The sequence below is a fragment of the Erpetoichthys calabaricus genome, chromosome 14 (genome assembly GCF_900747795.2).
Source record: "Erpetoichthys calabaricus chromosome 14, fErpCal1.3, whole genome shotgun sequence".
Taxonomy (NCBI): Eukaryota; Metazoa; Chordata; class Cladistia; order Polypteriformes; family Polypteridae; genus Erpetoichthys; species Erpetoichthys calabaricus.
Window position 1 is genome coordinate 91726636 of NC_041407.2, and position 14622 is coordinate 91741257.

A 14622-nucleotide genomic window follows, 5' to 3' on the forward strand; every position below is an offset into this window, starting at 1 on the left:
TACAAAAGCCATCAGAATTAAAGTATAGGTGAACTAAATAATGGATATAGTGAGCATGTAAGGGAGACAGATTGTCATTCATCCAATCCCCGCCTATCAGAAACTGAGACTGTCAGTTGAATGACATGAAAGGTTTCTAACAATGTAAATATCAGAGCAACAAACAGAAGGGAATTAGACAGTAAGACTGTAAGAGAGGTAACAGAAAGGATCTTGGACAGTAAAAAAAATATAGTGGCATGAACTTAGACAGGGCATGAGTCAGAAAGGTGGGTCAAGTTTGAACATAACAGAAGGTAGGAGGCTGGGAAAGAGTGCCAGTGGAATGATTTGAAGGGCATTAAGGCAGAGTCAAGCACTGACAGAACTTTTAATGAAAACAGGGCAAAGTAACTCATACATTGCTTTTAACCTAACATTTCCAACATGCAATCAACCAGACACTTGTTTTTGTTTTTTAAACTATGTCCCTGTTTCACACATCCACAATTTATTTTGAGAAGAGAATTACTAACATTTGTTTGAAATTTATCCTTGGACAGTCTCCATGCTCCTGATGAAAAAATATTTTAATGTAATAAATTGTCACTTGTCTTATTTCTTTGATAAATTGCAACACTTCTGCTATGTTCTCTCTTTTTCTTGGTTCAACACTCACCTAATAACGTACACCTGGCGGACCTGCACTAAAGAGTACAGCTCTTCTTCCAATTTTGTTTTTCTAGCGATTTGGTAACCAATACCACCTTAATCCAATTGTACTCCTAGAAGCTCATTATACATCCTAAGCAGCACCTTTCTGATTTGTACCCCACAGCATCCATATCTGAATTACCAAACTGTGAGACTGTTAGTGAGAAGCATTAAGAGCACTGGAAATACAAGTGGTTTAAGGGTATAGGAAAAAGGCTGCAAAAGTGCTATTAAGGTAATCGAATAGGAACAATTCCATGGGAATGAAAACTGGCTAAATTCACCCTTAAGTACAACAGAATAATTTTTTGGGGGGGGGCTTTGAACAAAAATGTCAAAAACACACAGTAACTACAACTACTTTTTATAAATTGACTTTTGCACAGTTGTGAAGAAAACATGACTATACAGTACCTATTTAATAAAAGATGGCATAAACCATTAAGATGGCATGATCCAACAGTTGGATCAAAACATCAGATAGCAACAATATTTTGACAAGAAATATATTCACAACCTAAAAATATTTTTTTTATTCAGAAAACAGTAGTGCCAAATAAATAACCTTGCCATTTTTTTTTTAAATTATATTGGCTACAGCATGAATTTTTAATCCTAATCCTAGGGGAAAAATCATGGCTAAAAGTCCACATCTTAAAACTATATCTTTACAAAATGAACAATTTCTACATTTAGGTAAAGATCTTATTAACTTGATGTCTTCTTTCTGCATTCAAGTTTGAATATAGTTAAAAAAAATATTATATATATTATATATAAAAGTCAAGGAATATGATGAACTATTACAAAATAAATAAATATATTTATTTATTTTGTAATAGTTCACATTTATTTATTTTGTAACAGTTCATCATATTCCTTGACTTGGACTTCAGCCTTGACCTACTATTCAGGGGTCAAGATCACATCCATTTAACTGCTGCCAAAACCTGCCATGTTTATTATGATCACTCTGTTCATGCGGCAAGGGAATTTTTAAAGCTATCTTGTGACATCTCACCTTCCTACTTTGTTGCTTTCACATGAACTTCATGTCAGCATTTTGTAGTCACTATTCATCTGTTATTTGGTACACACAAATGCAATTAAAGCTATATTCTGTTTTCTTGTAAAAATAAAAAACTAAAAACAAACATTACACACATACTGTAACACTCCATGTACAATTCCACTACAAAAATGTGGTTTCTTGCTGACCTAGTATTGTTTATTTTATATTATTGAATGACAGAAGCCATATGTTATATGGGTTGGAGACGGTGGCACTGACCAAAAAACAGGAGACAGAGCTGGAGGTGACAGAGTTAAAGATGCTAAGATTTGCATTGGGTGTGACGAGGATGGATTGGATTAGGAACGAGTACATTACAGGGTCAGCTCAAGTTGGACGGTTTGGAGACAAAGTCAGAGAGTCAAGATTGCGTTAGTTTGGACAAGTGCAGAGAAGAGATGATGGGTATATTGGGAAAAGGATGCTAATGATAAAGCTGCCAGGCAAGAGGAACAGGGGAAGGCCTAAGAGAAGGTTTATGGATGTGGCAAGAGAGGACATGCAGGTGATGGGTGTAACAGAACAAGATGCAGAGGACAGGAAAATATGGAAAAAGATGATCCGCTGTGGCAACACCTAATGGGAGCCGCCAAAAGAAGAAGGAGAGAAGCAAGATCAAGGTTATTCCACAACTTGAGTACTTTGGAAAGCACTGTCCCACTGGGAGCTAACACCTGGAAAAGCAGTCATATGAAATTTGTTCTATAGCATGTGAATGCAGAATTACTGGTACTTGTTTGATCATCATAAAAATACAAATTAAAAAAAATAATAATTTGAAATAAATAAAAACGGTGTGATACAGTGTGACAGTTACAGGCTTCTGTGTTAAATTCACTTATGTGTGTGTTGCCTGCTTGTTAACCCTGTGTCTGTGTGGATTTCCACAAAGAATTTACTGACACAATATATTTGAATGCACAATTGAGCCCTGCAATGACCTAGGGGTCCAGGATTGGTTTCTGCTTTATGCAGAAAGGAGCGGAGATATGCTCCAAATCTTTGCAACCCTGTAATGGAAAAATAATTTTTCATAATAATGAACAGATAGAAATAAGCAAACAAAATAGATAACCAAAATAAAAGGAAAGAATCTAATGTGAAGAACGTACATATTTCTTTAAAAAGTACACAGTTTTGGTACATACAAATTGAAAATTTATGACCAGTAACAAGTCTTTCTGTTTATATAAATACAATTAAATGTGTGAATTTCCTTCTGGTCATAAGACTGTTTGCCTATGGAATGCCCTGGATGAGTAAACACAGAAAAGCATTGTATATGCAACACACATTGTTGGGAAATGTTTTTGCATGAAGAAAGATTATTTTCTATTGGTCTCAATTTTAATCTTGATTTAACCCTAGGAGGGCGAAGTTCAATACTAGACTTTTGAGAGGCGTGGAGAAGCAGTCAGGTTTTACCTACAGGGTGTTTTCATTTATATAGGGGAAATAAAGTCAAATAATGCAAAAACACAAAACTCACTGAACTGACTTATCAAACTGTACATATTTTTATTATTCATATAATGAGCCCACCATGACCAGCCTAAATCCCATTAGAAGCTCTTGGATGCTTAACTGTCCTGTATCAGGATATAAATTGAGTTTGAGGAGTGAAGACATCTATTTTGTGGTCAGCAGGATTGGCATTAGCCTCATAAGTACAGATGGTGACCTCATGTCTGTGAGCCTGTAGAAAGGACAGCATTACAAAGTTAGCAGAATAGGAATTCTTGGTTCACACTCTAAGCAGCATAGCAAGGCAGTTTATCTCATTTGAGGAAAATGAGTGGTGCCATCCATCGTCATAACTGCTTATTCAGGGCATAGTCACCAGGAAGCTGGAGCATATCTCAGGCAACAACAATCCCTGGACAGGGCACCAGCCCATCACAGAGTTAACACACACACACAATGGTCAATTTAGCAATGCCAATCCACCTAACCTGCAAATATTTGGACTGTGGGTGGAAACCAGAGTACCTGGAAGAAACCCACAAGGACACAAGGAGAACATGCCAGGAGCACGTGGCACATGAACTCCAGTCTCTTAACTATAAGGCCACAGCAATACCACTGTGCCACAGTGTCACCCATGGTTGATAACATTCTTTGAACTAACCAATCTACAGCCATGGAAAATAATATAATTCTTACCTCTGTGAACTCTCCGCGTAGTCCAATGTAGTATACCCGTGTAGTACTGCTTCCAAAGTTCTTCGAGATATGAATAGAAAGATGATTGACATTAGAGAAGCGAGCAATCCTACAAAAAAAAACAAAAAAACAAAATATAATTATATATATATATATATATATATATATATATATATATATATATATATATATATATATATATATATACACACATATATATATATATATATATATATATATGAAGAAAGCAAAGGGGGACATCAAAATTACTAAAACAAAACACAAATTATGAAGCTCTCATACTTTACTGGATACTCCAACTCTCCCAAAACATCATGGTTCAACCGAAATGCCTGATCTGGCTCTCTTACTGCATCATCAAATGACATGCAAGGGATATTTTTGAATCTGTGTAGTGAGAAAAGGAGAAACACAATGTCTTAAGCACATTTTCATATAGTCATTATGGCTTTCATAAAGTATTCATTAAAATGTGTCAATTTTTCTGATTTCTGTTTTGTCCAAAACATGACCATAAAGTAGACAGAGACAATTAAACCAACCACCAGCCTCGGAAGTGACGCTTTTCAACTGGAAGGTACCTAGATAAGCAGGTCAAGCTAGTGTGGCCAACCATGCAATCTGGAGGATTGTGGAAGTACACTATATTCTCCAAAAGAAATCCACGCAAAAATGCAATGTTAATTCAGATCTCTATAAAATGGGAATTGCAGATACAAAAAAATGCATAAACAGGTACAGTAATTAATTAAAAATTATAATTACCAGAATGCTCCCTCTAAGACATAGGTGGCTTACATATGGAAACAGCTTAAAATAAAACTGTACAGATGGAAAGACTCCACTGTATGCTGTCCACCATATGTTACCAACAACGGAGAGACTGCCATGCACTGCACCCTTCTATCTAGTTATTTCCCAGTGTCATCATTGGTGAAAACCGTAGCCACTTACTTGTCTTACTTTCTACTTTCTTCCTTTAGTATTCAAAATCAGGATTGCCCAGTAGCTTGATTTTAATTTTAACTTGTTATCTTTACTCAGTTCTAAGATTTTAACTTCAGCTTTTTAACTTTACACTGTTCTAAGCATTTTGCAAAATAGCAGCAAACACCTACAGTCATACAGGAACAAAATTAACCTAAAAGAGTTTCTTTGCAATAGAATGATCCATGCTCAGGTGGAGCCTGCACATTCTATCTATAATTGTGTTTTTCTAGGCCCCGATTTTCCTCTCATTTGAAGGTTCGCATTTTAAGCCAACAAATAAATCTAACCTGGTCCTATCCCATGACGGACTAGTATGGTTTCCCAATATTGGATGTGTTTCATTATTATGGCTAATTCTGTCAGAAATGGTCCTGGCTTACTATGCCACCATAAAGAAAAAAAATGTTTACAAAATTGATAAATGTTGCAGAATGAATAATCACTTGCAACCATGTCTACTGTAAACTTTGTTAATTTGTTTTCTAAATAAAAACCTCATAGGTATGGTGTAAATAACTAATTAAATGAAACATAAATTTTACAGAAGCTCACAATAACGATCATTTAAGCCAATAACAAATATATGTAATGCAGACATTTTTAAAAAAATTTTCTGTCCACCATGACCAACAGACTTTATCATCAGACTGTCATTTTGAGATTTAAAAAACAACTCTACATTTATGGACTCTGTTTTCTCTTAATTACATATCTATTTATGCAAGTGTGAATGATTTATTTTTAAATAATATTCATGCATTATTATTGTCTAATTTTAACTTTTTTTTTTTTTGCATGTAACTACTTCTTTGACATCTTGACAAGCATGTTGACCTACACCATTCTATTAATATCTTCTTTAGAAATAAATGTTGTGCTGTGGTTATTAAATGCTGGCCAAGTAAATTGGCCAATAACAGATATGTAATGCAGACAGATATACTTATATTAAATGATGTTATACGTACTCTTATAAATCTCTTGAAAGAATATCAGACACAATTGGCTATTTATCAATTAATGAATTAACAGAGGTTGCAAGAAAAATAGGTTATGGCCTCTGACTAATAAACTGAATGATCTGAAAATTAGTGGGTACAGTGTACCCCATGGATTAGGAAATGCTATTGCATAATCACTAGAAAATTACAGATTATTTGATTTATTTAATGACATTCAAACCAGCTCTACTTAACAATTCAAGCGAGAAATTATGGTAATGCACAAGTCATTAAAAAGATGCACATTATGTAGTTTTTAACATTATAAGTTTCACAATATCAGTAATAGCAAAAGGACTCACAGTCGTAATTCAGATGGATGGCTGTCATCATCATCCCCAATCACAATAATTCCCTTTAGCTTCACACTGCCGATAAACCTGTAACCAAACCAATATGAATGTGCATAAGGACTAAGCCGAGTGATATTAGTTGCTTAGGTTCAGTGAAAAGATGTCTGACAATTTCACTCAAACCTGCTACGCTAACAATTCATGTTTAAGACAAAGACTGATAATCATATACTGTACTTTAATAACTGGCTGTCTTACGGAATGTTGAACAGAAGTTCTTCATCAGCATCACTTTCCACAAACTGGAAAAAAACAGAGAGGAAAGTTAACATTGTTTCATTTACCAGAATAAAATAATTATGGTCAATCTGAGCTCTTTGGTGAAACCGGAATCAAAACTGAAAAGTTACGCTGTTTGCATTAGCAAATCAATCGGGCCATCAGTGGTATGGACTGAATCCCTCTAACCTCAAATGGCTTATAAGAACTGTTGAGCAAAGGTGCACCGAAAAGCAGCGGCAAGCGGTGTCAATTTGAATTGAATTTGAGAACCTCTAGAATCGACGTCATTACAGATCAAAGCAATAGGGCCGAGAATCGCCCATTACAAGAAATGAACAATAGCAGCAACATCGAGTCCGAGTCAAAAAACTGAAGCCGTACCTTCTCCCGATTAGTGCGTTCCTCCCAAGGCTTGAAGACGAGTTTACCGTCCCCGTCACGACTCTCGTTCAAACATTGCAGCTTTTCCAAATCTATTTTCCTGTACAGTCCATACTCAACACCTCTGTCAGCCGGCTCATGCTCTCCTCTGCACTCACAAGCATGACCATGGCCATGACCGTGGCCGTGCCCCGCCATTCCTAAGCACGCTTCTCAAACTACGTTACTGTGTTGACAATTGTGACTCTTTGCAGGTGATCCAGGAATAGGCATCGGAACTCTCGCAGCACGTGACATCGGGTAGCTTGAAGCCCCGCCCTCTCTATTTTCTATAAAGGAATTCCCGCCTTCTGTCATAATGCAACACCAATAGAAGTTGACGAAAAATGATTGATGGGGTAGTCCTGTTCTTATTACGCCTCTCGCGGCTTCTCGCTGATGATTGGTTATTGTGAAAATGATTGACAATTGTACATGCTTCAACCTTAACTTTGCAATTTGTATAAACACGTAAAACGTAATTTGAAAAGTGAAATGTAATATATTGCGACTTATCAATAGGTGTTACAGCGTAAACACTCGGAAATTTATGCCCGTGAAGTTGGTAGAAAATAACGAGGGGGCGCGTGATGAGAAAACTTCTGGTGAATTGCCTAGTGGCGACCCATTTTAAAATGAACAGCATGGTTTTCTCGTCTTTTTTTTACAACAGTGTTACCCAGTTATGCAGGATGTTAATTTCTGGAGAATCATAGTCAGGTCTGGATGTGTGGGACAACATTGTGTTGTGTCTGTATTTTGAAAAATCGCTTCAAAGGGAAGGTTCCGCTGGCTGATGTTGGCCATTATATTTCAGTTGTATCAGAAATTGCTGATACAACTTGTATACTGGTTAATTTTCACTGGTTTACTCCATTTTAAGGAAATAAGGCAATTTGGCAAGTTCAGAGAGACATTAATTTATTATCTAAATTTCCTAATTCTTTGGTAGTTTTTGGAGATGGAGTCTAATATTGTGTCAGATAGCAGTCTCTGTAGATGTGCTCCACATGTCTATAATAAGTGTATTTATTTACAGATGTTTATGCAAAAGATTCCGTCCATAAAGCTGATATTTGGAGAGAAACTAAATACAATTTTTCCTTCCCAATGACGCGTTTAATGGTAAACTAAAAATACAATTCCAGCTTTTCCAGCAAGTGTGAATATCCGAATTGTGTCAAATGCTGTCATGCTAGGCGTAGGCCCATAGTGTCTGCTCTACATCAGGAATCTTCACTAAATGGGATGGTCCTGGAGGCCCTTGGTGGCTGAAGGTTATCCTTCCAGCTCCGTGTCAGGCCTAGCAGATAATGAAACTTGCTATTTAACTATATGGCTGGTTAATGCTTTCATTCATCCAAGGTAACTTGTAATAACATTGTACAGTTTTCTTTTCTGAGAGGAAGAGCAGATTTGCACCTAAGAATCCTCTCATTTTCTGTCTTTTATTCTTGAACATTTTATTAAGTATGTTAGTAACCTACATTTTACATGCGATACAAGTGGTTTAAACACATAGAAGGTAAGGAACCTTGCGTAACACTCCACTTCAGTTTTGCACAATGAGTTTCAATGGGGAAAACAAGTGAATGTGAGATGTTGAAGTGTAGCTTGAGTAACACTTAGGAAACCATCCAAACAGTTCATTCCCATTAGGGAACTACATTATATATCATGTAGCGTTGTTTTCACATCAGTATTGTGACGGGGCACTGAGTTATAAGTGAATGTAACTTGAATGCAGCACAAGAGCGTTAACAAGAGCTGAAAAGCACTGCAAGTGACAAGAAGTGTTACAGCTAGTTCATCACTTAGAAACTGATCTACACAGTAAAGTTCTGTTAGGAATTTTGGGAGATGACTCTAATATTGTGTTGGACAGCAGTCTCTGTAGATGTGCTCCACATGTTTATAACAAGTCTACTTATTTACAGATGTTTATGCTAAAGATTCCGTCCATAAAGCTGATATTTGGAGAGAAACTAAACCCAATTTTTCCTTCCCAAAGACGCGTTTAATGGTAGACTAAAAACACAATTCCAGCTTTTCCAGCAAGGGTGAATATACAAAATGTGTCAAATGCTGTCATACCAGGCGTAGGCCCCAAGTATCTGCTCTTCATCAGGTATCTTCACTAAATGGGATGGTCCTGGAGGGCCGCTGTGGCTGCAGGTTTTCGTTCCAACTCCATGTCAGGCCAAGCAGATAATGAAACTTGGTGTTTAACTATATGGCTGGTTAATGCTTTCATTCATCCAACGTAAATTGTAATAACATTGTAGAGTTTTCTTTTCTGAGAACAAGAGCAGATTTGCACTTAAGAATCCTGTCATTTTCTGTCTTTTATTCCTGAACATTTTATTAAAACAGATTCTTCATGATGCACATTCACCATTGTAAATGGAACCAGATTAGTAGGAGAGCTGGTGCTTTCTTTATTTGCATTTTGTTATTAACCTTGTCAGACTAAGAAGACATGAAACAATTAAAACCTAAATGCAGCTGCTTAAAATTAAAATAGGCACTTAAGGGCTCTGAATCATAATGAATAAATTGACTAAAATTAAGCCCAAAACATATTGCTTTAGTAGCAAATAAATGGATGCTAATTATAGAAATTTGTTGAAGTTAAAACCCGTGGCTCCTTCAGGACCATGAGGGAAGATTCCTGCTTTACATGAACAATATCAACAAGTCCTGTGTAGATAAGCTATCAGTAACTCCATTCATGGAAATTGAAAAGACTTTATCTTAGGTGTAGAAGTGAAGATCATCTGTGGAAAGTCATAGGCAATGCTCTTCAGCCATTCACCATCTTTCTCATCATCACTCTCACACTTGGTTTCCCTGGCCTTGGATATTTCCTTGTCTCCATTTCCTGACCTTTCAACAGTTATTATTACCTTGTGTGTTTGTGTTGTGGGTTGTTGGTGTTTTTTTGTTTGGTTTTTTTCATTGTGTAGGTTAGTTGCTTCCCGGGTTCTTCCCGTGTCTGCGTGGGTTTCCTCCTGGTGCTCCAGTTTCCTCCCGCAGTCCAAAGACATGCAGGTTAGGTGCATTGGTGATCCTAAATTGTCCCGTGTGTGTGTGTGTGTGTGTGTGTGTGTGTGCCCTATGGTGGGGTGGCGCCCTGTGTTGGCTGGGATTGGCTCCAGCAGACCCCCATGACCCTGTGTTAGGATATAGCAGGTTGGACAATGACTGACCAAGGTTAGTTCACCATAATGACTCACCACAAGTTGGCCCTTCCACATACAGGCACATTTTTTACATAATCATGTAAATTAATTTTTCTCTCACATCAATCAACAGTTTTAGAAAAATATAAAGAAAAACTTTAATGACATTGACACAAGTATTAAGACACTTTACTCAGGACTTAGTTGAAGCCCCTTCGGCAACAGCTCCACCCAGGAATCTTCTTGGGTTTGACGTGACAAGCTTCCAACATTGGATTTGGAGGTTTTCTGCCATTCATCTCTGCAGAATCTCTCAAGCTCTGTCAGGTTAGATGCAGACTGTTGTTGGACAGCTGTTTTCAGGTCTCTGTTCAATTGGGCTCAAGTTTCAAATGTGGATATCTCTGGATCGGTTCGCAGCCGAGTGTGAAGCGGCTGGGATGAGAATCAGCACCTCCAAATCCGAGACCATGGTCCTCAGCCGGAAAAGGGTGGAGTGCCCTCTCAGGGTTGGTAGCGAGATCCTGCCTCAAGTGGAGGAGTTCAAGTATCTCGGGATCTTGTTCACGAGTGAGGGAAGAATGGAGCGTGAGATCGACAGGCGGATCGGTGCGGCATCCGCAGTAATGCGGGCGCTGCATCGGTCTGTCGTGGTGAAAAAGGAGCTGAGCCGCAAGGCGAAGCTCTCAATTTACCAGTCGATCTATGTTCCTACCCTCACCTATGGTCATGAACTATGGGTAGTGACCAAAAGAACGAGATCGCGAATACAAGCGGCTGAAATGAGTTTCCTCCGCAGGGTGTCTGAGCTTTCCCTTAAAGATAGGGTGAGAAGCTCAGTCATCCGGGAGGGGCTCAGAGCAGAGCCGCTGCTCCTCCGCATCGAGAGGAGTCAGATGAGGTGGCTTGGGCATCTGATCAGGATGCCTCCTGGACGCCTCCCTGGTGAGGTGTTCCGGGCACGTCCAACCGGGAGGAGGCCCCAGGGAAGACCCAGGACACGTTGGAGGGACTATGTCTCTCGACTGGCCTGGGAACGCCTTGGGATTCTCCCGGAAGAGCTAGAAGAAGTGGCCGGGGAGAGGGAAGTCTGGGCATCTCTGCTCAAGCTGTTGCCCCCGCGACCCGACCTCGGATAAGCGGGAGACAATGGATGGATGGATGGATATTTGCAGAGCTGGTTATACTTCCTTAGAAGGCTGGCATCCTTCAACATCTGCAATAAGATGCTGCAGATGTTCTATCAGACGGTTGTGGTGAGCGCCCTCTTCTACGCGGTGGTGTGCTGGGGAAGCAGCATTAAGAAAAAGGATGCCTCACGCCTGGACAAACTGGTGAGGAAGGCAGGCTCTATTGTTAGTATGGAGCTGGACAGTTTGACATCTGTGGCAGAGCGACGGGCGCTGAGCAGACTCCTGTCAATCATGGAGAGTCCACTGCATCCACTGAACCGGATCATCTCTAGACAGAAAGAGCAGCTTCTGCGACAGACTGCTGTCAATGTCCTGCTCCACTGACAGACTGAGGAGATCGTTTCTCCCACAAACTATGCGACTCTTCAATTCCACCTGGAGGGTTAAACATTAACATTATACAAAGTTATTGTCTGTTTTTACCTGCATTGTTATCAATCTTTAATTTAATATTGTTTTTTTGTATCAGTATGCTGCTCCTGGAGTATGTGAATTTCCCCTTGGGATTAATAAAGTATCTGTCTATCTATCTAGAAGGTTTTTATTAAGGATATCTCCATACTTTGCTTTGCTCATCTTCCCCTCAGCCCGGCCTGGTCTCCTAGTTCCTACCGTTGAAAATCAACCCCACTGCATGATGCTGCCACCACCATGTGTCACTTTTTGAATGGTATTGTGCAGGTGACGAATGGTGCCCGTTTTTTTCCAGACATGACTCTTCTTGGTTTCATTAGACCAGAGAATCTTGTTTCTCACAGTCTTAAGAGTCCTTTATCTGTTCTTTTGCAAACTTCAAGCAAGCTTCCATGTGTGTTTTACTGAGGTGAAGCTTCTGTCTGGTCAACCCGTCATAAAGCCCTGATCGGTGGAGTGTTACAGTGGTGGTTATCCTTCTGGAGGTTTCTCCTCACAGGTTCTCTAGTGCTAAGCTAGAGCAACCATTGTGTTGTCACTTCTCTTAACATGGCCCTTCGCAAATAATTGTATAGTTTGGCTGGTTGACCAACTCTAGGAAGAGTCATGGTTGTTCCACACTTCTTCCTAATAGGAATTATGGAGGCCACTGTGCTTTTGGGATCCTCCAATGCTGCAGAAATGTTTTTGTAGCTGTCCCCAGATCAGAACCTTGACACAATCCTGTCTCTGAGCTCTGCAGGCAATTCCTTCAACCTCATGGCTTGAGTTTGCCTCACCTGTGGGGCCTTGTCAACTGAAATGACCACAAGTGGACTCCAAACAACAATGAGCAATACAACGGACTGCACCTGAGCCAAATTTAATGTGTCCAAAGCAATTAGATGAATACTTGTCTCAATGTGATATTTCTGTGTTTTACTTTGAATAAATTTGCAACAATTTCTAAAGTCCTGTTTTCACTATGTCATTTTGGGGTAATAATAATCATTGCTAGAGGTCAGAAAAAAATAATTTTAATGATTTTAGCACAAGGCTGAAACCAACCAATATGTTAAAAAAATGAAAGTGAAGGGGTCTGAATTCTTCCTTAATCCACTGTTTACCTATCTATATATAATTTATGTACAGTGTAGCAGTTACGGCTTTTGTCCACCTCTCGAACCCTCAGGTACCACTCTGAACACCAGGTGAAAGTATAATAACTATTATTTATTTTACTATACTGTGCGCAAAGCACTCCACACACCACACTATTCATAAATCAATAAACTATTCAATAAACCAATCCTCCTCGCCCAGACACGTCACCACCCTACCTCCCAGCTCAGCTCAGTGTTCTGGGCTTCCCATAGTCCTTTTATAGCTCCTGACCCGGAAATGGTTCCTGGCAAAACCCACAAGTCCGTTTTCCTTTCGGGTCAGGGCAAACAGTCCTTTTCTTCATCCCGGGAGCACGTCGCTTCCTCCAGTCAACTGTGACGCACTCCCGGGTTATAGGGCACGCAAGAGCCCACTAGCCCCCCTACAGCGACTCCCGGTGGCCCCCAAGGTATCCAGCAGGGCTGTGTGTATAAACTACATAGTCCATGAGGCCCTGCTGGAGGTCGGGGCACCATCATGCTGTCCGGAGGGCTCCTCCTAGCGGCCTGGGGGTGGCGACCGGAGTCCATAGCCGGTCGTCCATCACAACAGAAATTTTGATATCACAAAAATATGCTCTGGTCCCAAGTGGGAATGGCAAATGAATGGATTGATTGATGGGATATTATAATGTATATTATGTATATGTATATTATTTATGAAACTCACTTTTTCCAGTGGTATGTCAGGGTGAGGCCAGAGCCTAACCCAGTAACACTGAACGCAAGGCAGGTACCAACCATGGACAGGGCATCAGTCCTATGCAGGGCACTTCCATTCGCATACAAATACTAGGCCAATCCAGAATTTACCTTCAATCCAACACGGTAAACTTAAAATATATTTCTCTGGGATGGGAAAATGTGCAAAGACCAACTGTGCTACAGCTGGACTCGAGCAGCAGTGCTAAGCACTGTGTCAACTGTAATAAATCAATTATCAAAACCTCATAGTTGTCATCAGCAACCTCCAAATAGCACAAAAATGACACTTCTTGTGCCTATATAACTGATCCCCATTTTTTCCAAAATTTTGTGAAAAAGAGTAAATTTGACCCCCTTGTATCTCATTACAGGGCGAGTCTCTGGGGTGGACACAACTTCAAGTCCTATTGATCATTTTTGCTAACAGCACCTATCAGTTTACTCTATCATAAGGATGTAATTTTCCTCCACAAAAGATTGGTAAAGATTGTCCTAAAAATGAGTTTTTTGGTCTAAAGGGCAACAAAGCTTGATGTCTTGAATAACTAGACATTCAGACTCTAACAGTGCATCATACAGTACGTGGGTGTTTTCTCATACTGGTGAGTCAGGAGGCACTGGACAAAAACAAATGAATTGATCAGAAAGCGTTAGTAAGTGAGCACAATACTTGAACATTATCAGAGAAGACAGATTGGATGGATGGGTGTTCCCATGAAAGAGACGTCTGGCATGTTGCAGTATAGTCTTGTCACATATGCAAAGTCCAGTGAAATCCTTATTTGCATGTCCACTCTACACTCTATGATGCGTTTCATGTTAAACATTATTCAAACAAATTACAGAACCAGAACCAACTTAGTCCAGTATTATTTAAAGTTAGATCATTACTTAAGTTAATAGGGTGCTTATTATTCTATAAGAAGTAATGACTGTAGCCACAATGATAGCTGAAAAGGCTTCTGTGAGGGTCTGCCATACTCAGACTTAATGAAGGTGACATGCAGGTTCATTTACACCAGTTTGTTCTCATATATAAATCAGACTCCAG

General features: G+C 39.4%; 1 protein-coding gene across 1 annotated transcript; it reads right to left on the reverse strand.

Moving 5' to 3' along the window:
- Nucleotides 1–3259: 3259 nt before the first annotated feature.
- pithd1 (PITH (C-terminal proteasome-interacting domain of thioredoxin-like) domain containing 1) lies at nucleotides 3260–7196 on the reverse strand. The gene is made up of 6 exons (XM_028819518.2): nucleotides 6897–7196; nucleotides 6492–6535; nucleotides 6243–6320; nucleotides 4232–4336; nucleotides 3929–4037; nucleotides 3260–3461 (listed from the first exon to the last, which is right to left on the reverse strand). The coding sequence occupies exons 1-6, from the start codon at nucleotides 7092–7094 to the stop codon at nucleotides 3360–3362; spliced, it is 636 nt and encodes a 211-aa protein (XP_028675351.1). The 5' UTR covers nucleotides 7095–7196; the 3' UTR covers nucleotides 3260–3359.
- Nucleotides 7197–14622: the final 7426 nt, after the last annotated feature.

What these genes read in the sequence shown, in the direction of transcription:
- pithd1 (XM_028819518.2), bottom strand. Translation starts at nt 7,094, where the DNA reads ATGGCGGGGCACGGCCACGGTCATGGCCATGGTCATGCTTGTGAGTGC. An exon ending in CATCCATCTGAATTACGACT is followed by an intron (nt 4,337 to 6,242) that starts GTGAGTCCTTTT and finishes CTCACTACACAG; the next exon opens with ATTCAAAAATATCCCTTGCA. An exon ending in GAGTTGGAGTATCCAGTAAA is followed by an intron (nt 4,038 to 4,231) that starts GTATGAGAGCTT and finishes TTTTTTTTGTAG; the next exon opens with GATTGCTCGCTTCTCTAATG.